The sequence below is a fragment of the Palaemon carinicauda genome, chromosome 13 (genome assembly GCF_036898095.1).
Source record: "Palaemon carinicauda isolate YSFRI2023 chromosome 13, ASM3689809v2, whole genome shotgun sequence".
NCBI lineage: Eukaryota > Metazoa > Arthropoda > Malacostraca > Decapoda > Palaemonidae > Palaemon > Palaemon carinicauda.
The window spans coordinates 33,638,724-33,664,125 of record NC_090737.1 but is presented as its reverse complement, the minus strand read 5'-3'; the positions used below and the strand labels follow the sequence as shown (position 1 = coordinate 33,664,125).

At 44.2% G+C, this 25,402-nt stretch overlaps 1 protein-coding gene across 2 annotated transcripts in view; it reads right to left on the bottom strand.

Annotated features, from left to right (window-relative positions):
- Positions 1-25,402, bottom strand: part of tefu (Serine/threonine-protein kinase tefu) — a 912,746-nt gene that overhangs the window by 666,640 nt on the left and 220,704 nt on the right. Inside the window, exons 49-54 of one of the 2 annotated variants that reach the window (XM_068385553.1) lie at positions 21,751-21,880; positions 17,263-17,402; positions 14,627-14,776; positions 4,583-4,837; positions 4,070-4,201; positions 2,967-3,113 (exon numbers count right to left, since the gene is read on the bottom strand). The exons of the other annotated variant lie outside the window; for it this stretch is intronic. Coding sequence (XP_068241654.1) covers positions 2,967-3,113; positions 4,070-4,201; positions 4,583-4,837; positions 14,627-14,776; positions 17,263-17,402; positions 21,751-21,880 — 954 coding nt within the window. The remainder of the gene's footprint in view (positions 1-2,966; positions 3,114-4,069; positions 4,202-4,582; positions 4,838-14,626; positions 14,777-17,262; positions 17,403-21,750; positions 21,881-25,402) is intronic. 2 annotated transcript variants of the gene reach the window in all.

Below are 25,402 nucleotides of genomic sequence, written 5' to 3'. Positions count from 1 at the left end.
CCGAGTGGCTAGCTGGCTCCATCTTAGTCCTAGTAGAGGACTTCGGCAATGTTTTAGTCCTTAGATTCCTTCCTGGGAAGGATGTAGGACTCCAACATTGACGAGGATGGCATGTTCCTTTCAGTCCCCGCCTCAGAAGACATCTCAGCGCGGGGAGAGGTTTCCCTCGTTGGTGCGATGGGGGAAAAGTCTCTCCTCGCGTGATTCCCGAGGACGGGAAATCTTTGTCCGAAAGGGAAGAAGAGACAGTCTGGAGGAAAGGAACCTGCCTCGAAGGCTTGCGTGGAGTCAGTTTTGCCCTTGGAGAACTTACCGCGTCTGGAACTCCTCTTTTTCTCTTCAAAGGGGTAGAAGCAGCCACAGATCTGTGCCCTAATTCAGATAAGACAGGCTTGAAGGCCTGCGTTACGGCTCTGATCAGTGCAACAAACCAGGGCTGTTGGCTGACAGACGCGCTGTCAGACATACCCCTTGAAGGGACAGGAATTGAAGGATCCCTGGGAGGAGCTATCATTGGTGGGTTCGCCTGAAAAGGGTTTGGGATCCTGGACCCTGCTAGATGTTTCCCTTCTCCCACAATGCGCGGTGGTATGCGCTTGCGGGGAGGGGAATGAGGCGATGGCGACCTTGCCGTGCTTAGTTCAGCAGTCTCGCGCACGGGAGGATATTGACGCTCGCGCGAGGGATAGTAATGGTGCTCGCGCGAGGGAGAATACTGGGAATCGTGCGCGGGAGACTGCAGGCGTGCGGGAGACTGATGGCGCACAGGAGCGAGTGCGGGAGACTGTTGGCGCACACGGGAGAGTATTCGCGGACGTGCAAGATCAAGGCATTGAGTGCGAGGGTGAGAGTTCGTGCGTGCCTGTACCAGTCGTAGGGCGCGCGCGCGCGCAGGAGAAAGACCCCTAGCGTGCGGGCGCGCAGTTGAAGCCTGTGCTGCTCGTGGGCGCGCGACAGAATGTGGGTGTGAATCCGTAGGAGAGGCTAGGTGAGTGCGCGCATGTATCCTCGCGGATGCGTGTGGGCGATGGCGTGTGGGAGAAGTCAGTCTAGTTGACTTCCCAGTAGCGCCCAGATCAGTCGATCGTTGGTGCGCAGGAGAGTTAACTGCTGGGCGTGAGCGCTAGCAGGCGGGAGAGCGCTGGCGCGCAGGAGATCGCTGGCGAGCAGGTGACAGTTGGCGCGCAGCTGGGCATGGACACGTAAGCTTAGGCTCAGGCAAAGCCTGGCGCGCAGGAGAACGTGGACGCGTATGTGCGTGCGTGCATGCATGCATAGTGCGTAGTGGAGCTGTGCTCCTGTTGGGACGTATGTGTGTTGGCGCATACGCCCTTGATGCCCAGCGGTAGGGTTTGTTAACGGGGCCTGACGAGCTACTAGTGTGTGTTCGTCAGGTTTTGTTGGCGCATAGCGCGTATCTGGGTGGCGCGCCTTAGCGTGCTGAGATGAAACCTTGCTATGTTTATACAGGAAGGGAGACGGCAGGTCGGCAGGTCTGTCAGGTGGAAGGTCGACGTGTCCTTTAAAAGGACGACCTTCCACCGAAGGAGATCGCGAACAATCTGCAGAAAGGTCCAGGACCAATGCAAGAACAATGATCGGTGATTGTTGTCGAGGCTCCTCTGCGGGGGACTGCACTGAAGATGTTGAACTGAAGAGGCGCTTCCTCACCACAGGTGAAGGAAGGCCTCTCTGGCGAAGAAGAAGGCGAGCCTTGCGACGAATGCGCCCTCTGGGGCCCGTCGGGTCAGCGAGCTGACCTTCTGCAGTCCTCCGAAGAGGAGTCTCTGTAAGTGAACTCCCCCGAGGGGAAGAAACACTAGCAGGACAGACTGTTGGACTTAGTTTCTCCCTCGGTTGAACAGGAATGGGAGAAACTAAGCCGTCAGCTACTGTAGGGTTTGAAGAGGCAGAGGTGATGGGTGATCCCGCATTGGATACCTCTGACACCACAACGTCGACAAGAGACACAGGATCAACCTCTGTTGGTGATGGCGATTGCTTGACAGCAGCACCCAATCGGATGTAGTCAAGTAATACCTCCTTTGAGACCGAACCCATAAGCCCCAAGGAGGACCAAAGCTGAAAAATGGGGGTTAGTAACATCTCCCCTGGGGGGAGAAGTGGAGCTGCTTCGCTAGGGGATACGTCATCTCTCGAGCCCCGAGTTTGGTAAATAATACATCGGTCTATGCTACCACTCGACGGTCTCTCGAAAGAGACCGACCGAGTGGGAACTTTGGAGGGGGTTTGGGCAATGGAAGAAGAGGCATTAGGTTTTTCTCCCTTCAAAGAAACATTCGAAGGAGAAATATCCTGTTTGGACTTCTTCCGTCGTCGAGAAAACCTCTCCCACTGGGAGGTAGACCACTCCCTACACTCACTACACCTGTTATTGCTATCACATCGTTGGCCCCTACAAGAAGGACAAAGGGCGTGAGGATCGGTCTCGACCGCCGACATGAATGTTGCACAGGGGCGGTCGGGAAACCCAGGGCAGGTGCGCATAATTGCAGAGGCCAACTTCACAAACAGAACCAGAAAAATAAAAAGACAAAAGCATTAAATGGCTGCAAAATGACGGCGAGGATGAAAGCGGACACGTCCGACTACCATCCGAGCCGAGAACAAAGAGAGCTCAAGCACAGGTGTGTGAGGGGGGGGGGGGGGGGTTAGCAACCTGCACTCCACTAACTAGTGGTGTGGGTAGTAAACCCTCGTTAAAATTTAATAGCTCGTCATTTCAGCTACGCCAAAAGTAATACCCCTATTAAATAGCGTGGTTTGTATTCCAGTTACAGAACAATAACATTTTCAATCTAGAATAGATATAAAATCAGGATATCTTCTTGGCCACAAGATTAAATTATTCAGAAGTTTCAACCTGAAAAATTTCAATTTCCCTTTTATCAACATTCCCAAAGAAAATAATCATTGGAATTATATAATCCTCAGCTTACACATACCTGGAACACATGATGTCTCACTTCCTGTGACTCAGGCCTTGCATTTATCATCATTTGTCTGCATGTTGCAGCATTGTAATCATTTGGGTAATACAATTTGTGAGCACCCGACTTCTTATCCCGGCCTATGAGATATTCTCCAAATGCCTGTAAAAAGCGATATTTTTCATTATCCAATATAAATTACAAAATCCAAAAATAGCTAACATTCCAAAAGTGTGGAAACATGGTATCATTTATAGTTGACTTTGAAGGTAATACAGTAATAAGATAACAATAGAATAAGAAAGCAGGCAACATAGTTGAGATTTCAAGCAAAGAAAACAATTACAAAAGCAGCCAAAGAATCAAGACGACCATGTGTGAAAAAAAAATGGTTTATATAGTAGACATTAATTTAGATTACTATCATTGATGCTGTGGACATTAGTATAGTACTGTACACATAAATATACAATAAAAAAAGTATCATCACGAGAGTAACATTTGATGAAGTATGTTTGACAATCTTCAAAATTTCACTAATAGGTATTATATAACAAAAGAACGTCCACTATTCACTGCTCTACCCCGTGAAATTGCCACCTTATCCGTCTCTCCCTGGTGGTGTCCAAGTGGAGGAGTTACCGGCCCTAAGCCGACCGAGGGCATTACTTATCTCTCCCTTTGAGCCTTTCACTGATGAAATAACTGACCAGAATTCGTAGGGTTCTGCGATGTCAATGGTGCAGCTCTGAGGTCACTCCTATTCGACTCCTGGTCTAAGAGCTGCTACAGAAATTTGTCTAAAATGGGAAGATGACCTAGAATGGTTGTTCGAGGCGGAAGTCTGTGGCCTCCTGAACAATACCGTTTGGTAGAGAAGTGAATTTTGATTTAACCTTCTTCCTTTTTGAGCCGTTAGCTCTACCTAATTCAATAAAAAACAGGGAAGGTTCTTCAAGGGATGAATTCCTCAGGTTCTACCTTTCTCTAATCCACTTGTTTTGCAAACTTGGAGGCCAAGTTAGCCCACTGGTTAGCTGCCTGGTAAACAAAAAATTCAACTGATTTTGCTCCAAACAATTCACAGCCAAATCTAAAGTACATAAGATAAAACATACCTGTGTATTGTTACACCACTGAATAAGTCCACTCTTCTGTGAAAGGGGAACCACTCTGTAAGTACGCATAGAAAGAGCTCTCTCGCTGGTTCCAGGGTTTTTGGATAACAATTCATTAACAATGCCAAACACCTGAAAAAAAAAGAAAATGATTGCATGTAATCATATTTTACCATCAATTTAAACACAAATTCAAAATCGTTTTTTATACTTTAAATACAAATTATCATTTTAAATGGTAGACTTATTTATAAACCTATTAAGAATAGTAATTAAATAGTGACTGACTAAACTTGACGATGAACTATAGTAAGTGAATTTTAATACAATTTGCACAATCAATTTTATTCTTATACAAGAAATGTAAATACTGTATTTTAATATTCTGAGTGTTAAATTTTTAAAAATATTAGTTAAATACACATTCCAAATGAAGACTCCTTTACATTACATACTTTTCTAGAAAGAAAAAAAAACTGATTCAAGGTTAACAAATCATAAATAGCTACTGACCTGTTGCATGACAGCATCCTGTCGTATGTCATCCCTTCCTTTCAACAATTCAAACTGAGAGAGTCCATCCGAGGTCTTAACAGTCATACGTTTAGGAGCATTAACGCCTCCTACAAATGTGCATACATTTTCCCAAGAAGTTATAACAGGAGGATTGTACTGGCCAGAAGGTTGGAGCACAAGAGGGCGAGTAAGGGCGCTAGTATACTGTATGTTTCGAATATTCATCAAAGGTTGGTTACTAGGAATTTTAACCTGTAATTAATAATAATAATAATAATAATAATAATAATAATAATAATGATAATAATAAAGAGAGAGAGAGAGAGAGAGAGAGAGAGAGAGAGAGAGAGAGAGAGAGAGAGAGAGAGAATCATCAATGTAGTAAAATATTTACCTAATATTCATGTTATGTGCATTTAGTGCAAGCTTTATGAAATAAAAGTGGAAATTGGAGTTTTTTCTTTTATTTCAAATTAACACAACCAGGTGTTTATGCCTCCTCACTGCCATGAGTCACTTATTATCATTTGTACCATATTCACTTTGCCTTTGAACCAACAAGATTGTGGCAAGGTGGGAGGAGATATATATAAATAATGGGCAGAATATTTGTACAAGTAAAATGTAATAAAAATACATACATATACCAAGGCACTTCCCCCAATTTTGGAGGGTAGCCAACATAAAAAAAATGAAACAAATAAGGGGACTTCTCCTTTTTACGTTCCTCCCAGCCTGACAAGGGACTCAACAGAGTTCGGCTGGTACTGCTAGGGTGCCACAGCCCACCCTCTCCCGTTATCCACCACAGATGAAGCTTCATAATGCTGAATCCCCTACTGCTGCTACCTCCACGGTCATCCAAGGCACCGGAAGAAGCAACAGGGCCTACCGGAACTGTCACAATCGCTCGCCGTTTGTTCCTATTTCTAGCACGCTCTCTTGCCTCTCCCACATCTATCCTTCACTCCATCCATCCACCCAGACCTTGGCCTTCCTCTTGTACTTCACCCATCAACTCTTGCATTCATCATCTTTAATGGACAGCCATTTTCCATTCTCTCAACATGGCCAAACCACCTCAACACATTCATATCCACTCTAGCTGCTAACTCATTTACACCCATTCTCACCCTCACTACTTCGTTCCTAACCCTATCTACTCGAGATACACCAGCCATACTCCTTAGACACTTCATCTCAAACACATTCAATTTCTGTTTCTCCATCACTTTCATTCCCCACAACTCCGATCCATACATCACAATTGGTACAATCACTTTCTGATACAGAACTCTCTTTACATTCATGCCCAACCCTTTATTTTTTACTACTCCCTTAACTGCCCCCACCACTTTGCATCCTTCATTCACTCTCTGACGTACATCTGCTTCCACTCCACCATTTGCTGCAACAACAGACCCTTAGTACTTAAATTGATCCACCTCCTCAAGTAACTCTCCATTTAACATGACATTCAACCTCACACCACCTTCCCTTCTCGTACATCTCATAACCTTACTCTTACCCACATTAACTCTCAACTTCCTTCTCTCACACACCCTTCCAAATTCTGTCACTAATCGGCCAAGCTTCTCTTCTGTGTCTGCAACCAGTACAATATTATCCGCAAACAACAACTGATTTACCTCTAATTCATGGTCATTTTCGTCTATCAGTTTCAATCCTCGTCCAAGCACTCGAGCATTCACCTCTCTCACCACTCCATCAACATACAAGTTAAACAACCACAGTGACATCACACATCCCTGTCAAGCCCCACTCTCACCAACCATTCAAGTACAGTCACACCACCATCCTTCAATATCTCAGCTCTCACACCATCCATACCAGATGCTTTTTCTACTCTCATTTCGTCTAGTGCTCTCCTCACTTCCTCTCTTGTAATCTCTCTCTCATTCTCATCTCCCATCACCGGCACCTCAACACTTGCAACAGCAATTATATCAGCTTCCCTATTATCCTCAACATTCAGTAAACTTTCAAAATATTCCGCCCATCTTTTCCTTGCCTCCTCTCTTTTTAACAACCTTCCATTTCCATCTTTCACTGTCTCTTCAATTCTTGAACCAGCCTTCCTTACTCTAAAACTTCTTCTTATTCTCTTCATATGAATGACCCAATCCCTGACCACACCACAAGTCAGCTGCCCTCTTTGCCTCACTTACCTTGCGCTTAACTTTCACATTTTTCTCTCTATATCTTTCATACTTCTCTACACTATTACTCTGCAGTCATTCTTTAAAAGGACTTTTTTTCTCTTCCACTTTTACCTTCACTCCTTCATTTCACCATTCACTGACCTTCCTCATGCTGCCTCCAACAAACTTCTTGCCACACACATCACTTGCAATCCCAACAAAATTTTCTTTTACTAACTTCCACTCCTCCGCTAATTTACCAGTTTCTCTTACTTTCACTTCGTCATAAGCCATTTTCAACCTTTTTTTATATTTACTTTATAACCCCGGTTTTATTAGCTCTTCAACCCTTACTAGCTCCCTTTTACATCCACCTACTCTATTCCCCCACTCTTTTACTACAACTAATTTTCCTTCCACCATAAAATGATTAGCCATACCGTTAACCATATCTACTTTTTATCCCCAGTTTTATTAGCTCTTCAACCCTCACTAGTTCCCCTTTACATCCACCTACTCTATTCCCCCCTCTTTTACTACTAATTTTTCTTCCACCAAAAAATGATCAGCCATACCGTTAGCCATATCCCTAAACACGTGCATGTCTTTCAATCTTCCAAACATTCTTTTAGTTATCAACACATAATCCATTAACGCCCTTTCTACCACTCTTCCATTTGCCACTTTTACCCATGTATACTTGTTTTTATCTTTCTTTTTGAAAAATGTTATTTTCCTTAGTAAAATAAATTTTTGAATATACTTACCCGGTGATCATGTAGCTGCAGCTCTGCTGCCCGACAGAAAAAACCTAAGGGCGGGATACGCCAGCGATCGCTATACAGGTGGGGGTGTACAACAACAGCGCCATCTGTCGAGTAGGTACTCCAGTACTTCTTGTCAACAAAGAACCAATTTTCTCCTCGGTCCACTGGGTCTCTATGGGGAGGAAGGGAGGGTCCTTTAATTCATGATCACCGGGTAAGTATATTCAAAAATTTATTTTACTAAGGAAAATAACATTTTTCAATATTAATCTTACCCGGTGATCATGTAGCAGATTCACACCCAGGGGGGTGGGTGGAGACCAGCATACATGTTAACATTAGAAGCTAAGTATCCCGTATTTCATTTTAGCAGTTATTCAAAATAACAGACATAAAATTTATAAGTACCTGGTAAGGAAGTCGACTTGAACCATTACTCTGCCTTTTTAAGTACGTCTTCCTTACTGAGCCTCGCGATCCTCTTAGGATGCTGAGCGACTCCTAGGTGCTGAAGTATGAAGGGCTGCAACCCATACTAAAGGACCTCATCACAACCTCTAATCTAGGCGCTTCTCAAGAAAGAATTTGACCACCCGCCAAATCAACCAGGATGCGAAAGGCTTCTTAGCCTTCCGTACAACCCAAAAACAACAATAAAAAGCATTTCAAGAGAAAGATTAAAAAAGGTTATGGGATTATGGGAATGTAGTGGTTGAGCCCTCACCTACTACTGCACTCGCTGCTACGAATGGTCCCAGGGTGTAGCAGTTCTCGTAAAGAGACTGGACATCTTTAAGGTAAAATGATGCGAACACTGACTTGCTTCTCCAATAGGTTGCATCCATTACACTCTGCAGAGATCGGTTCTGTTTGAAGGCCACTGAAGTAGCGACAGCTCTAACTTCATGTGTCCTTACCTTCAGCAAAGCATGGTCTTCCTCATTCAGATGAGAATGGGCTTCTCTAATCAAAAGCCTGATGTAATAAGAGACTGCGTTCTTCGACATCGGTAAAGAAGGTTTCTTAATAGAACACCATAAAGCTTCTGATTGTCCTCGTAATGGCTTCGTACGTCTTAAATAGTACTTAAGAGCTCTTACTGGGCAAAGTACTCTCTCTTGTTCGTTTCCAACCAAACTGGACAGACTTGGAATTTCGAACGATTTGGGCCAAGGACGAGAAGGGAGTTCGTTTTTAGCTAAAAAACCAAGCTGTAAGGAACATGTAGCCGTTTCAGATGTAAATCCTATGTTCCTGCTGAAGGCGTGTATCTCACTGACTCTTTTAGCTGTTGCTAAGCAAACAAGGAAAAGAGTCTTCAAAGTGAGATCTTTAAAAGAGGCTGATTGAAGCGGTTCGAACCTTGCTGACATCAGGAACCTTAAAACCACGTCTAAGTTCCAACCTGGTGTGGCTAACCGACGCTCCTTTGATGTCTCAAAAGACTTAAGGAGGTCCTGTAGATCTTTGTTGTTGGAAAGATCTAAGCCTCTGTGGCGGAAGACTGCTGCCAACATGCTTCTGTAACCTTTGATCGTAGGAGCTGATAGGGATCTTACCTTCCTTAGGTTTAAAAGGAAGTCAGCTATCTGCGTTACAGAGGTACTGGTTGAGGATACTGAATTCGCCTTGCACCAGCTTCGGAAGACTTCCCATTTTGACTGGTAGACCTTGAGAGTGGATGTCCTCCTTGCTCTGGCAATCGCTCTGGCTGCCTCCTTCGAAAAGCCTCTAGCTCTTGAGAGTCTTTCGATAGTCTGAAGGCAGTCAGACGAAGAGTGTGGAGGCTTGGGTGTACCTTCTTTACGTGCGGCTGACGCAGAAGGTCCACTCTTAGAGGAAGAGTCCTGGGAATGTCTACTAGCCATTGCAGTACCTCGGTGAACCATTCTCTCGCGGGCCAGAGGGGAGCAACCAACGTCAACCTTGTCCCTTCGTGAGAGGCGAACTTCTGCAGTACCTTGTTGACAATCTTGAACGGGGGGAACGCATAAAGGTCTAGATGGGACCAATCCAGAAGAAAGGCATCTACGTGAACTGCTGCTGGGTCCGGGATCGGTGAGCAATAATTCGGGAGCCTCTTGGTCATCGAGGTAGCGAACAGGTCTATGGTGGGCTGACCCCACAGGGCCCATAGTCTGTTGCAAACATTCTTGTGAAGGGTCCATTCTGTAGGGATGATCTGACCCTTCCGGCTGAGGCGGTCTGCCATGACATTCATGTCGCCTTGAATGAACCTCGTTACAAGCGATATCTTTCGATCTCTTGACCAGGTGAGGAGGTCCCTTGCGATCTCGAACAACGTCCTCGAATGAGTCCCTCCTTGCTTGGAGATGTACGCCAAGGCTGTAGTGTTGTCGGAGTTCACCTCCACCACCTTGCCTAGAAGGAGGGACTTGAAGCGTCTCAAGGCCAGATGAACTGCCAGTAGCTCCTTGCAGTTGATGTGTAGTGCTCTTTGATCCGGATTCCACGTGCCCGAGCATTCCCGACCGTCCAGTGTCGCACCCCAGCCCGTGTCCGATGCGTCCGAGAAGAGAAGGTGGTCGGGGGTCTGAACAGCCAGTGGTAGACCTTCCTTGAGAAGAATGCTGTTCTTCCACCAAGTCAGTGCAGACTTCATCTCTTCGGATATAGGAACTGAGACCGCTTCTAGCGTCATGTCCTTTCTCCAGTGAGCAGGTAGGTGATACTGAAGGGGTCGGAGGTGGAGTCTCCCTAACGCGATGAACTGGTCCAGCGATGAAAGCGTCCCTATTAGACTCATCCACTGTCTGACTGAACATCGGTTCCTTTTCAGCATGCTCTGGATGCATTCTTGGGCTTGACTGATTCTGGGGGCCGACGGAAAAGCCCGAAAAGCTTGACTCCGAATCTCCATACCTAGATAGACTATAGTTTGGGATGGAACGAGTTGGGACTTTTCTATATTGACCAGGAGACCCAATTCCTTGGTCAGATCCATAGTCCATTTGAGATTCTCCAGACAGCAACGACTTGACGCAGCTCTTAAAAGCCAGTCGTCCAAATAGAGGGAGGCTCTGATGTCTGCTAAATGTAGGAATTTGGCAATATTCCTCATCAGTTTGGTAAACACTAGAGGTGCCGTGCTTAGGCCAAAGCACAGGGCTTGGAACTGGTAAACCACCTTCCCAAAGACGAACCTTAGGAAAGGTTGGGAATCTGGATGGATGGGGACGTGAAAGTACGCGTCCTTTAGGTTTAACGAGACCATCCAGTCTTCCTTCCTGACCGATGCTAGCACCGACTTCGTCGTCTCCATGGTGAACGTCTGCTTGGTGACAAAGACATTTAGAGCACTGACGTCTAGCACCGGTCTCCACCCTCCTGTCTTCTTCGCTACTAAGAAGAGACGGTTGTAGAAGCCCGGGGATTGATGGTCCCGGACTATGACTACCGCTCCCTTTTGTAGCAAGAGAGACACCTCTTGCTGTAAAGCTAGCCTCTTGTCCTCCTCTCTGTACCTGGGAGAGAGGTCGATGGGAGTTGTTGCTAGAGGGGGCTTGCGCAAGAATGGAATCCTGTACCCCTCTCTGAGCAACTTCACAGGCCTGCCAGTAGTTCTTGAGCCTGGCTCCCACTGCTGTCTGGAGAAGATGGCAGTCAGACTCTGCCTTTTGAGGACTTGGAACCCTTCTTCTTTTTGCCACGTTGACTATCGGCACGGGTACCTCCTCTGCTGGAGATTCTGCCACGAAAGGGCGGAATGAACCTAGACGCTGGTGTGTCCATCCTAGGTCTAGGCACGGAAGGTAAAGCTGTGACTTTACGTGCGGATGACGCCACCAGGTCATGGGTATCCTTCTGGATCAACGAGGCGGCAATCCCCTTGATCAGCTCCTCAGGAAAGAGACACTTGGAAAGCGGAGCAAACATCAGCTCTGACCTCTGACATGGTGTGATCCCCGCCGACAAGAAGGAGCAAAGGTGATCTCGCTTCTTGAGAACTCCCGACACAAACGAAGCCGCAAGCTCGCCAGACCCATCCCGAATGGCTTTGTCCATGCATGACATGATGAGCATGGCAGAGTCCTTATCCGAAGGGGAGGTCTTTCTGCTCAACGCTCCCAAACACCAGTCCAGAAAGTTGAAGATCTCAAACGCTCGGAAAACTCCCTTTAAAAGATGGTCCATATCCGAAAAGGTCCAGCAAATCTTGGAGCGTCTCATAGCCAGTCTGCGGGGAGAGTCTACCAGACTTGAGAAGTCGCCCTGGGCAGAGGCAGGAACTCCCAAGCCGAGATCTTCTCCCGTGGCATACCAGACGCTAGATTTGGAAGCAAGCTTGGTCGGTGGAAAGATGAAGGATGTCTTCCCAAGTTGCTTCTTGGCCTGCAACCACTCTCCCAGTACTCTTAAGGCTCTCTTGGATGAGCGCGCGAGTACGAGTTTCGTAAAGGCAGGAGCTGCTGACTGCATGCCTAAAGCGAACTCAGAGGGAGGTGAGCTTGGGGCTGCAGACACAAACTGGTCCGGATACAACTCCTTAAACAGGGCAAGGACTTTCCTAAAGTCTAAGGAGGGAGGCGAAGTCTTGGGTTCCTCTATGTCGGAGTGTTGATCGTCCAAATGCGCAGCTTCGTCGTCATCAGAAATTCCTTCATCCGAATGCTGAGGAGGAAGCGGCAAAGGAGGAGAAGAAAGCTGAACGGCTGGATCCGGCAGCACGGGTGCATGCGTAGCTGCACTGGATCCAACATCATGCCGCTGCTGGTCAGTCTGAGAGCTGGCAACAACAAAAGCGGAGTGGTGGTGCGTGGTGGGGACTGCCGTGGGTTGTGGAGACTGCCGCATTGCGTCAAAACACGGCAGCTTGACAGCACCTTCCCACTGCTGATGCGGTAGCTCACGTATGTCAACGGAGGGTGCTGCACGTCGGCTAACGTCAACATGCGTCTGGCAGGGTCGACTGCGCATCGGTGGTGGAGCTCTCACAGCCGGAGTGTGGGAGCAGGCAGCCGCAGTGTCTGCTGAGCGCACAACCGTGGCAGGTTGTAGGTTAACGGGTGCAGCGTCAACCTTCTCAGCACGATACTCCTGCATGAAGGAAGCTAGCTGAGTCTGCATAGACTGCAGCATAGACCACTTAGGGTCTACAGTGGTTGGTGCGGCAACAGACGGAGTGATTGCCTGCTGCGGAACCACTCTACCTCTCTTGGGAGGTGTGCAGTCTTCGGAAGACTGCGGCGAGTCCGAACTGACCCAGTGGCTACACCTGGGCCGTTGGACTCGCTCGGAAGGGACCTTGCGCTTGAGAGGTCGTGAGACCTTAGTCCAGCGTTTCTGACGAGAAACTTCTTCCACAGACGAGGAATGAATGGGCTCACTCGTCTGTTTGTGGGTGGGACGATCTCTGCAAGATACGTCCGCAACCACTGAGGGTACATCTGTACGCTGATCAAGGCCTGTCGAACCCTTTGGTCCTTCGACATTGCTTCTCCCCTGGGCTTGGGAGCTTGCAAGAGGTCCCGGACTGGGAGGACGACTGGCACGAACAGATGCACCCTCATGCGTAACACTGACACTGACACTTTTCACAGCACTTGCACTCACTACACTTCCCACTGCACTTTTCTCCTTCAACTCTTTGACATCGGCCAAGAGTTGATTGCGGTCATTCGCTAATGACTCGACTCGGTCACCAAGAGCCTGAATGGCACGCATCATGTCCGCCATCGAGGGTTGATGAGAGCTTGTAGAAGGGTCGGGTGTCACCACTACAGGGGAAGGAATAGGTTGTGGGGCATGGGGAGAGGAAAAATCAAAAGAGCGAGACGAACTCCTCCTGATCCTATCCTTCTCTAGCCTACGTGCATTCTTAAGGAATTCATTTAAATCGAATTCCGAAAGCCCAGCGCATTCCTCACATCGATCTTCCAATTGACAGGCTTTACCCCTACAATTGGAACAAACGGTGTGAGGATCTATAGAGGCCTTCGGAAGACGCCTAGAACAGTCCCTAGCGCTACACTGCCTGTACTTGGGGACTTGAGTAGGGTCAGACATCTTGAATTAGTCAAAGGGGAATCCAAAATCTATCCAAGTCGTCAACAAATAATCCAAAATCTAATCAATAAAGCTTGATAAGGTAATGATAATAACTCCTGTACAGCGAAAGCTAATATCTAGAGAGAATACATCACCAAAAAGTGTGAAATCAACTCCAGAAACAACAGCGTATCAAGTAGGTCTTGCCGGTGGCACGACAGAGAGAAAATTGGTTCTTTGTTGACAAGAAGTACTGGAGTACCTACTCGACAGATGGCGCTGTTGTTGTACACCCCCACCTGTATAGCGATCGCTGGCGTATCCCGCCCTTAGGTTTTTTCTGTCGGGCAGCAGAGCTGCAGCTACATGATCACCGGGTAAGATTAATATTGAAAAAGCTAGAACTTATCACCATCTCTTGCTCAACACACATATTTACCAGTCTCTCACCACTCTCATTTTCACCTGGTATGCCCTACTTCTCAATGACATCTTCTACCTCTCCAGCGCCCACTCTAGCATTTAAGTCACCCGTGACAACTACATTATTCCTTATACACATCTAGTTAATTCATTCCAGATCTCATTTTGCTCTTCTGCACTTTTCTCCCAACCTGGCCCATACGCACTGACAAAAGCCCAACATTCACTACCCAACCTAACCCTTACCCACATTAACCTAGATGATATCCCCTTCCATTCCACTACTTTACTTGTCATCCATTCAGTCAGCAATAAAGCCACACCTCTTGCTCTTCCCCTTTCAATCCCAGACACTCAACAAGAAATTTCACCAAATATCACTTCACCTCTCCCTTTTATTCTTGTAATAAAAATAAAATATAATAAAAAACATCAGATATGTTTAACTCTACTCACTAACATTTCTATTTAAGTAAATGATCTGGAGAATATTTTCCTTACCTATAAAAGTAGTTCTCTTTGAAAGTTTCTTAATATAATAACTTAATTTTCTTTTGCTGTACATAATTAAATTTTTGTATATAATCTGTAAATATTTTACTAGGGTTCCAATATGGTTGGCAGCATTTAAGTGAAACTGCAGATAAGGTGAGTGAACTGTACAGTCACATATATCATACCTTATCTCCAGCGTTATGTTTATCTATTCCATCAGACCAGTTTGCTAATGCTAGGTAAGCCAAAGAAATTCTCTCAAGTTCTGCCACGTGACTACCAAGTTCTGTTTTCTTCAATTTATTTACAAGAAGCTTTGCAGCCTGAACTCGCCCCTGTAAAAAAAGTTCATAAATATCAAAAGAATGTAATTATAAGACAATTAAAAACTTAATAGGATTTATAGTTTTTCTACAAAATTAGTTCCAGTAATACCTCAGCTATCACTTTTCCTTTACATTTACAGCAATGGCAAAATTATAACACAATTATCTCTCAGTGTGTCTATTGGTGATGCCATTAGTGGACGACTTGGGCAAAGGTGAAAATTCTTCAATAGGCGCACTATACATGATACCAATTGTCTAGTGAACTAAGCTTAGTGTGTGAGATGAGAGGATCTGAGCATTATAACATTGTCATAACCCAAACACACCAGATGATCCTCATAAAGGATCAACTCGTTTGTTTAACGAGTTTGTTTTTGGTCAAATTGTGTACTTTTTGGTATTCAAATCCCAATAAAACTCAATGTATGAATGTAAGAATATCAAGGACAATGGCTTCTCGACATCCTGATCTTTGCCTTGAGAACATTTCTAGCTATATAAAATTCATTTAAAATTCTATATGTATATCCTAATAGTAAATTTACTCTTGAGAAATACACCCAGTCTATCTTTTTTTCAACTGTACATAAGATTAGCATATCAAGTGTCTTTTCAAGATTTCTGGTGACCAAACTATCCCAAAAAAAATTTCAATTCTTTCATTTTACCATGTTTTTAGAACTGTTCTCTTGTCTTGTATCCAGCTGCTGAATCTCATCTCAATTTGTTAGAACACAAGTGGTGGTCTAATAAATTCATTAATGCTGATCTGGATAATAACCTGTCATTCTAGTTCACTAAGTTCATTGTGCATATTGCATAAGATTTTTCAAATTCTGGCCATACTTTGCTTTGAAATCTTCCCACAGTACTATCCTGTACTTAGTATTAGGTATGCACTTAATCTCATCAGTCTTGCCTTCTTCAGCATAGAGCTTGATTCTATGCAGTATCATAGAAGTTAGGTTTCAGGTGTGACCAGATTGTGGAATGATCTTCCTAGTCTGGTGGTTGAATTAGTGGAACTTCAGAAGTTCAAATTTGTTGCAAATGTTTTTCTGTTTACAAGGTTTTCATAAGTCTCATTTCATAATTTATATGTGACTGATCTATTTCAACCTGATCGTAATATATTTCATAGTTTTTTTTTATTTCTCTTACTGCATAATCTATTCCCCATTTCTCTATTTACTCTCTGCATTGGGCTGCTTTCCCCGTTGGTCGTTGGAGCCCTTAGGATTGTAGAATCTTGATCTTCTCGCTAGATTTGTAGTTTGGCTGGTAATAATATCAATACATTAATAATGATCATTAAAAACAGAGCCCTTCTGTCTATTCTGTTGTTTACACTGAATGCCCTAATATAACTACTGTACATGTTTGACACAGTTTCTATTCCAATGGAGAGCATCAATATCTCTCGTTTAAAAGATTGTGTGGCATAAGTCTCTCCTCATGCAGTAGTTTATCTATGACAGATCTATTTTAATGTTGTTACTAATCTTAAAATAATTTCTATTTTTTATTCATTACTTATCATATAGTATTTATTTCCTTATTTCTTTTCCACACTGGGCTATTTTCCACGTTGTAGCCCAAGGGCTTGTTGCATCCTGCTTTTCCAACTAGGGTTGTAATGTAACTAGCAATAATCAGAGAAGATCCTGAAGAAAAATATTTTAAAATATCAAGAGAGAAAAGGTTTTTCATCATATGATGAAAATTGTAAAAATAAATCACTTTTTGAATAATTTAATTCACACATATTGTACCTTCATCCTCATACTTGTTTAATCTCTGACAGCCATTATCTAAAAACTAAGGTTACCTTGTATCCTTCTAGGAATTATTTTTCCTTATTCCTTTGATTACAAAGAATAACATCATCTTAGTGTATAGATTTACTTATGGATTTCTATACTGATGCTACCCATCTGCTTTTAACATATAAATTATAACTACTGAAATTTTATAATAAATACTACAGAATTTACCTAGCTTTCAATTTCAATTTCTGGTAAAATATAAAAAGGAACATATTCTTTAACCACCTGGTTTTCACACAAAGAAAAGAATTGTAACATTACTATTACTGCCTAAACTTGAAAACCTTTTCCAAATACTTCAAGCAAAATATTTCAACTATGATATTTACAGACAAATAATTTATGAAACTCCAAAGTTCAAACTGGCAGTGAATATTTTTATATTGAATAGGCTGACACGAGTCCTACTTCATAGCTTATATATGACAACCATATTTGAACATTACTGATTTCAAGATACTGTATTTAATATTCTTTATTCATTACTTTTCACATTGTTTACAGTATTTATTTCCTTTCCTCACAGGGCTATTTTTCCCTGTTGGAGCCCTTGGGTTTATAGCATCTTGCTTTTGAAACTAGAGTTGTAGCTTAGCTAATAACAACAACAACAACAACAACAACAATAATAATCATAAATAATAATAAAGATTATAGAATAGCTACCTCTTCAATCCCTTGGACTTGTAATTTTTTACGACCACTGCTGCTCCGGGAATCTTTCAAAATTTCCTCATCCGCATGGGCATTTGCCAATGCCATAACAACTGGGAGGCTGTGATGTGGATGTTCCAAACAAATACGTTCTATAAATGGAAAACAGGACAATTTACTTTCAATAAAAAACAATTCAAAGGTAATATTTGTTAAAAGAAAAACATCATGATAAATATCACAGTTTAATTGGGAAAATAATACATGAAAACAAGTGTTATTATAAGTAAGGAATAATAATAACTACAAAAATACCACTTTTATAAGAATCAAACCATCTAGGCTTTCTTCAAAATAGGTAACTAAAATTAGTAAAATAATTAGGCATCTTCAGAGTACACGATAAATACATGTAAACTTTCTACTTATGGCCATCAACTAAAACTGATTATGAAATACTGTACATGGAAAAAGAGGAATTTGTTTGTCCAGTCTTTCAGTGACAAAAGAAATCTTTTGGCTTCCCCCAGAGCTATTTATGTCTTCAATCCTCATTTTATTTCATAAACATACAGCATATCTTAAAAATCAATCATACAATCCCTTCAAATTCTAGACAACAACAAATGCAGCCATTTCTAGTCCACTGCAGGACAATGGACACAGACATAACCTAATTCATGTCTGGGGTTAGGTCAGTTTTCCTCACCACGCTGGCCACCGCAGATTAGTGATGGCGGGAGACTTTAGTCTGATTACTCCCAGCAAACCAACTAGCATGGGTAGTCCTGACTAATACACCTTTGGTGATCATGGCAAATCACAAAAACTCTTACCATGCTAAGCTCCTAAGAATCTAATAAATGTGATTCTGGTTCCACAGGAACCATACAATATGCCACATTGATAAATGTATACAAAATCACAAATTTTAAGTAATTTGTATTTTTCCTAACAATACTTACCGAAGAAACACTTTCTAGGAGATTACTGGTAACTCCTCTCCGACGACCAGATTTTTTTTTTTTTACGTAGTTTCCCCCTACTTCCATGTTCTATACTGTCCTGAATAACAGGAAATAACATGACCTGGGGGCATTGCCCGAGAAGGTCGCGCGTCTTTGAGAAGCTATCGCCAGTAAGTTTTATGTAATGAACAATACCACGAGGTCAGTGGGGCACTGCGGGGACGGTTGGGGGGGCCCTAAACCGAAAGTGTTTCTTCGGTAAGTATTGTTAGGAAAAATACAAATTACTTAAAATTTGTGATTTGTTCCGACACAGACTTACCTCGAAACACTTTCTAGGAGACTTACACCTTAGGAGGGGGGAGTGCCCTTAAGCCCTGACCCTGATGGACAGTAGGGAAAACTACGTAAAAGACTCATTAAGTGTGATATAACACTTACCCTTCTGCAATATCTTCGTTGTGCTTGATATGGCGAATTTTCGTCTTGTGTAATGAGCGATATTTCTTGCTGACGACTGACGGTACGAGAAAGTTAGAAAAGGGGGGGGGAAATAGAACTCGGCTCCTTGTGTCTAGATACTTTATGTTTCGCGATTGAGCCTGGGGCTTGAGCCGTCAAACCGAGTGCAGGGCTGAGATGACCGGCCCGATAGAAAACCCGTCTAGGGACTTTCTCGTACAGTCCTTGAGATAATGTGCGGTGAAGGTCGACTGGTTGGACCAAGTTCCCGCTCGAAGAACCTGCGCTACTGACATGTTCTTTTCGAACGTTAGAGAGGTGCTAATGCCCCGAACATCGTGAGCTCTGGGTTTCCCCGGTGTAGGAAGACCTTGTTTTAAGTAGGCTTGCGTGATCACTTTCCTGAGCCAGAACGAAACCGTATTTTTGGATATGTTTTTCTTTATTTTTCCCCATGAGACGAAGAGATTCTTGATAGACAGGCGGAGGTTTGCCGTTCTCTTAAGGTATTTCCTAATAATCCTGACCGGGCATAATTTTAGGTCCTCCGGGTTTCCTTTATTCGGGATTGCCGGAATCGAAAAGCTCTCAAACCTTGGATCCCACACCGAGGGGTTCTGAGTCTTGGCGACGAAGGATGTGACAAACTTAAAGGTTACTTCCTTCCATCCCCTAGTGTGTGCCACCTCGAATGACAGTCCGTGTAGCTCGCCCACCCTCTTAGCCGAGGCTAATGCTAGAAAGAAGACCGCCTTGAGCGTGAGATTCTTGTCATCAATGTCCTTTAAGGGCTCGAATGGTGGTTTCCGTAACATATCTAGGACTCGCGCTAAGTCCCAACTCGGGATTCTAGGGGCGGAAGGGGGGAATGATTGTTCGAACGTTCTGATAAGCATGGAGATATGCCTGGAGGAGCCGAGATCTATGCCCTTGAGAAGAAAGACTTGACCCAGAGCTGCCCGAACTCCCTTGATCACCGGAACTGACATGTCTACTTGTCCCTGAGATAAACCATGAAGTCGGCTATCACGGGCACTGACGCTTCCAAGGGCTCTATCTTCTTGTCCCTGCACCACTTCACGAATACCGCCCACTTAGACTGGTAGACGGCTGTGAATGATTTCCTCAGGTATAGCGACATCCTCCTGGCTGTCTTGCCGGAGTACCCTTGCTTCTTCAGGAGCCGCTGGATAATCTCCAGGCGTGAAGACGAAGGGCTTGCGGGTTTCTGTGAAACCGCTGAAAGTGTGGCTGTTTTAATAGGTCTGACCTGTCGGGTAGAGACCAAGGAGGTAGGACGGTGAGGTTCCTTAGGTCCGCGAACCATTCTCTCTCCGGCCACCAAGGCGCTACCAAAGTCATCCTTAGGTTGGTTGCTGCCCTTACTCTGTTGAGGACCTGCCTTATCAGGGAGAAGGGGGGGAAGGCGTACACGTCCAGTCCGTCCCACTTGTGCTGAAAGGCGTCTACAAATGTTGCTTGTGAACATTTACTTCAGCGGATAGAAATATTCGAATCTAAACAGCCAGCCACTCCAGTCTTCTATTTCTGAATCTGCTGGACATATAGAGCCGACAGTATCACAGAAATGAAAGTTTTGCAATAGAAGTACCTGAGGTAGTTTGAGTGAGCAAGGCCCAAGGACATCTCATCAACCTAGAGAACCCTTATTGACCAGTACAACAGATTGGATAGGCATAACTTGAGACATTAGCCTTGGATTCAAAATAAGGAAGGTTAGACTCGGATCACCACCTTTTCCCGAAGGCTCCCTGGCTCCTTGAGATTGCTCAAACATAGCAAAATTAGTAGAGAGCCAATGAAACTTGCTACTATGAATACCCCCAAGCTTGGTAATAAGTGGCGTGGCATCAGCAACCTCACTCCCACAGTAATCAGCTAACTTTTCCTTCTCTTGCATTTTCCCTTACTCAAAACTTTCTTAACCTGAATCTTTAACAAGGATAAATAGTAACTGAAGATAATGTTTAATGAGGAAATGAGAGGGAGGTACATTCCTCACAAGTTATTGAAATCACACTTTTCACCCAGCACATGAACAAAAAGAGAATGAGGACCATTACCATACAGAAAGAAACCCCTTGAATAACTCACAAGAAAACATCACTACTAATCTATAATAAATAACAAAAAGTTTCTATAGAACTTCTTAAAACGAAAAAAAAGATCTCAATCTGAAGCACGAGCAGAATTGTTGACTCTAACGTGACGATGCAGGAACTGAAAGACTTAAAAGTGGTTGCTTACCCATGCAGTACTTTTATCATATAATATCATCTCCTCCTATGCCTATTGACGCAAAGGGCCTTGGTTAGATTTTGCCAGTCGCCTCTATCTTGAGCTTTAAATTCAATACTTCTCCATTGATCATCTCCTACTTTGCTCTTCATAGTCCTCAGCCATGTAGGCCTGGGTCTTCCAACTCTTCTAGTGCCTTGTGGAGCCCAGCTGACCATTTGGTGAATTAATCTTTTTTGGGGAGTGGGAAGAGCATGCCCAAACCATCTCCATCTATCCCTCATCATGATTTCCTCCACATATAGCACTCGAATAATCCCTCTTTTAGTTTCATTTCCAATCCTCTTCTGCCATTTAACTCCCAATCTCCTTATGAGGGCTTTGTTTTCAAATCTACTAAGTCTATTAGAGATTGTTTCATTGTCATACCATGACTCACGTCCATAAAGTAACAATGATCTCACTAAACTGATATATAGTCTGATTTTTATATGTAATTTCAGGCAATTTGATTTAAAAATTTTACTTAACCTAGCCATTGTCTGATTTGCTTTTTTCATATACTGCCAAATAATCTCAATACCGCAAACGAGGGCTGGGATATTACAGAAAAAAAGGATATTCTTAGTTTTACAGTGGATGCCGATATTCAACGAGCTTCAAGAGAAAGCAATACAAACACCAGGGGAAGTTTGCAGACATAATAGAATTGATATTTATCTAATCTCACCAAAGACTTCAAACAGAATTGTAAGGGGATCGTTACAAGAAATTATTAAGTTTTCCATGCAACAGTCTGATCGTCACTTACCTAAAATATTTTGAAGAGTTTTTAAAAACAGCTGTTTCTTTTTATCTTCTACACAAGTTAGTCTGGCAACAAGTTGGTATAATAGTGGCACAAATTTGTGGCTCTTTATCTTGATTCCATATGTATTCATCTGTACAGAGTGAATGAAAAAAAAAAAAAAGAATGAATGGCTGTAAAACAGAATCCAATGATTTGAATCTACTGTAATTCAAATTTCATAAGTGACTTAAATATGCATATAAAAATGACAAAACAAGTTCATTAAAATATTTATTCTTAAATCTCATACTCTGCTGTATAACTACAAAACCAATCACTGGCAAAATCTCCATTAACAGATCAGCAGAGAACATAATACGAGAGTAAAACCTAGTCTTTTCTTCTGACAAGATATCTTGCACTGAGTATTTTAATAAAAGCTAGATAACACAAAATAGTCACACCTCAAACACTAAGGTCATTGATCACAAAATTTATCTAAAATGTACATTTTACCAAATTCCTTTTCCAATTTAGGATTAAATCTATTTTCTAATTTAATTTTCATACTGAGAAGTACGACAAATTCGGAGGTAATTTGTGTTTTTCCTAACGATACAAACCTTAGCTGATTATAAGGGTATTACTTTCGGTAAAGCTAAAAGGGCGAGCCATTAAAATTTAGCGAGGGTTAACTACCCATCCCGCTAGTTAGCAGGTGTGTGTGTGTGTGTGTGTGTGTGTATGGCTTGCAACCCCTCCCACTTACCTGTGATTGAGCTCACTTTGCTAGGAGGTAGGACTTCAAGGGGAACAGGCTTAGCACGCAAGTACAGTATGTATAAATAGCTAAGGTTTGTATCGTTAGGAATAATACAAATTTCCTCCAAATTTGTCAATTGTTCCATTACTGGAATACAAACCAACACTATTTATAGGGGTGACTACTAATGGGTGGATGTTCCTGCCAATCAGGCTGTTTGACCTTACCCGGGATACTCCCTATTGTGCAGAGATTAGTGCGACAATAAGGAGACCCTAACACCTCGCTGAACCTGCTAAGCATGGTCTCCGGTCTATGCAAGCTCTGTGTGATAAGAAACTAGCAATGTGACTGTCAAGGTAAAGGTTATTCTGAGACTTGCAGGGAATAACCGAGGAGACCGAGACATTCCCAATACCACCTCGCCAGGCCATGGGGAGGCAACAGTATTGGGACATTACTAGGATACACAAGGGAGCAACGGTTTACCTGCAGAGGTTTTAAGTCAGCTTGTGCAGAGGACCAAGGATGCTGATTTCCCCTAGAGGGGAGGATGAAGAAAGGAAAAGAGCCAGACTTTACCTTTCATTCACTCAGACTAAAACCTGGGTAACCAATGCCCTCAACCTTTGGCTACTTGTCCAATAAGGAGCTTAAGGTACTAAATCAGCTGTTGTGCAGCTACTACAGGACCGATAGAAAACGTATACAGGTTCCTGTGTATCACGCCTTGCAGGTAGTGGGCGGTAAACGTAGTTAGGTGTTTCCACAAGCCCACTTGCAATACCTGCATCACAGAGTAGTTTTTGAAGGCCAGCGATGTAGCTATGCCCCTGGGCCAGGGGATGACGTGCTGGAGGAGGATCAGGCTTCAGAGCAAGGTTAATGACCCTGCAAATCCATACAGAGATTGTTTTCCGTGATCCTCCTCCTTTCTGCCCATACTGATGAACAGTGAACAGCTCTGTGCCGAGCTGCTGCTGATTTCTTGAGGTAGCACCTCAACCATCTTACTGGGCATAGTAACAGATGATTGGGTCGTCAGTAACAGAGCGGAGACTTGTTATCCGGGAGGAGTCGAATCTAGGATCCAAAACCCTGGATTCTGGGTCTTGGCAACAAGCTCAGGGATGAAACTGAAGATTACCTCTACATATCCTCCTGAAAGGGTGATGTCAAACGAAAGACCATGAAGTTTGCTAACTTGTTTGGCTGATGCCAAGGAGAGCAGGAACACCGTCTTCCAGGTTAGAAGGCAAACTGTTGCCTGGCGTAATGGTTCGCACGGGGATCCTTCTAGGGACCAAAGAACTCGAACCACATGTCATGGGGGAGGTCTCACTTGTGACTGAAGACAGGTAAGTTCCTAACTTTGTATGAGGATGGAAGTTCTAAAGATGAGGAAATGCCCATTCCTTTCAGTTTAAAGTCGAGACTCAAGGTTGAGCGATAGCCTTTAACGGCTGAAACCGAAAGATGCATTTCCTCCCTCAATACATGAGAAATTTTGCTATTGCTGGAATAGTGGTATTGAATGGATTGAGACCTCTTTCGCAGCACCAACCACAGAAGACGTTCTCCTTTGCCTAGTATAATGAAGCTGATGACTTTCGCAGCTTTCCTGCGCAGGATGAGCAGGAAAGTGCAGAAGAGTTGGCGCGCTGTGTAGTTTTTGGCAGTCACACCAGAATGCGCTGAAGCGTCTGACTGGTTGCGCAAGGGCGGGTGCATTGACTTGTGCGCGAGAGTACTACGTGGAGACTGCTGGGGTGCATGCGGAAGACAGTCGGCGCGCGCGCGCGGAAGAGTGTCGGCACGCACATGGATGACTGTTGGCTCGCGCCCGTGCAGGAGACCGTTGGCGCCCGCGACATAAGACCGTCGGCGCGTGGGTACGTGGAAGACTGTCGGCACGTGCGCGCGTGGAAGACCGTCGGCGCGCGCGCACAGAAAACTGTTGACACTCGCGCATGATAAAGCTGGCAGGAGGGAGCTGGTGATCCTCAGAAGAGTTCAGGACCAAAGTCCAAGGACTAACTGTAGAGTAAGGTAGCGCTAGTAGGTCGGCAGGTCAGCTGGCAGGACGACTGGGATGAGCCCTTTGGAAGGGCAAACATCCATGATGGAGACCATAAAAGATCCACAGAAGAATCCAGGACCGAAGTCCAAGGACTAACAGCGGCGTAAGGTTGCGTTGGTAGATCGGTAGGTCAGCTGGCAGGACGATCAAGAACTGGGATGTGCCTTTTGGAAGGGCGAGCACCCACCGATGGGGAACGTAAAAGGTCCGCGGAAGAGTCCAGGACCGAAGTCCAAAGGACTACCAGCGGCGTAAGGTTGCGTTGGTAGATCGACAGGTCAGATGGCAGGATGATCAGGAACTGGGATGTGCCCTTTGGAAAGGCGAACATCCAATGATGGCAACCATGAAAGGTCCATAGAAAAGTCCAGGACCGAAGTCCACGGACTAAGTTACAGTGCAAGGTTGCGCTGGTAGGTCTGCTGGTAGAATGATCAGGAACTGATGAAACCCATGAGGGCCGGTGGACCAGCAAGCTGGCCTTAAGAAGAGTCCAGGACCGAAGTCCACAGACTAAGTTGCAGCACAAGGTTGCGCTGGTAGGTCTGCTGGTGGGATGATCAGGAACTGATAAGCAGAGTGATCCTCCAAAGAGAAGTCTCTGAGTGGCCTCTCTCGCAAACGAGAGGTGAACACTTTGTAGAAGAGACTTGATGATGCCCATGAGGGCCGGTGAATCAGCAAGCTGACCTTCAACAGTAGCGATACTCCGAAGAGGAGTCTCTATAAGTGGCTTCTCTCGCGAACAAGAGAGGTAAACACTTCGTAGAAGAGAATGGCCAAGACTGTGCTCTGCCCCTGAAGGAAGAGAGACTCAGCAAAGGGGGAGA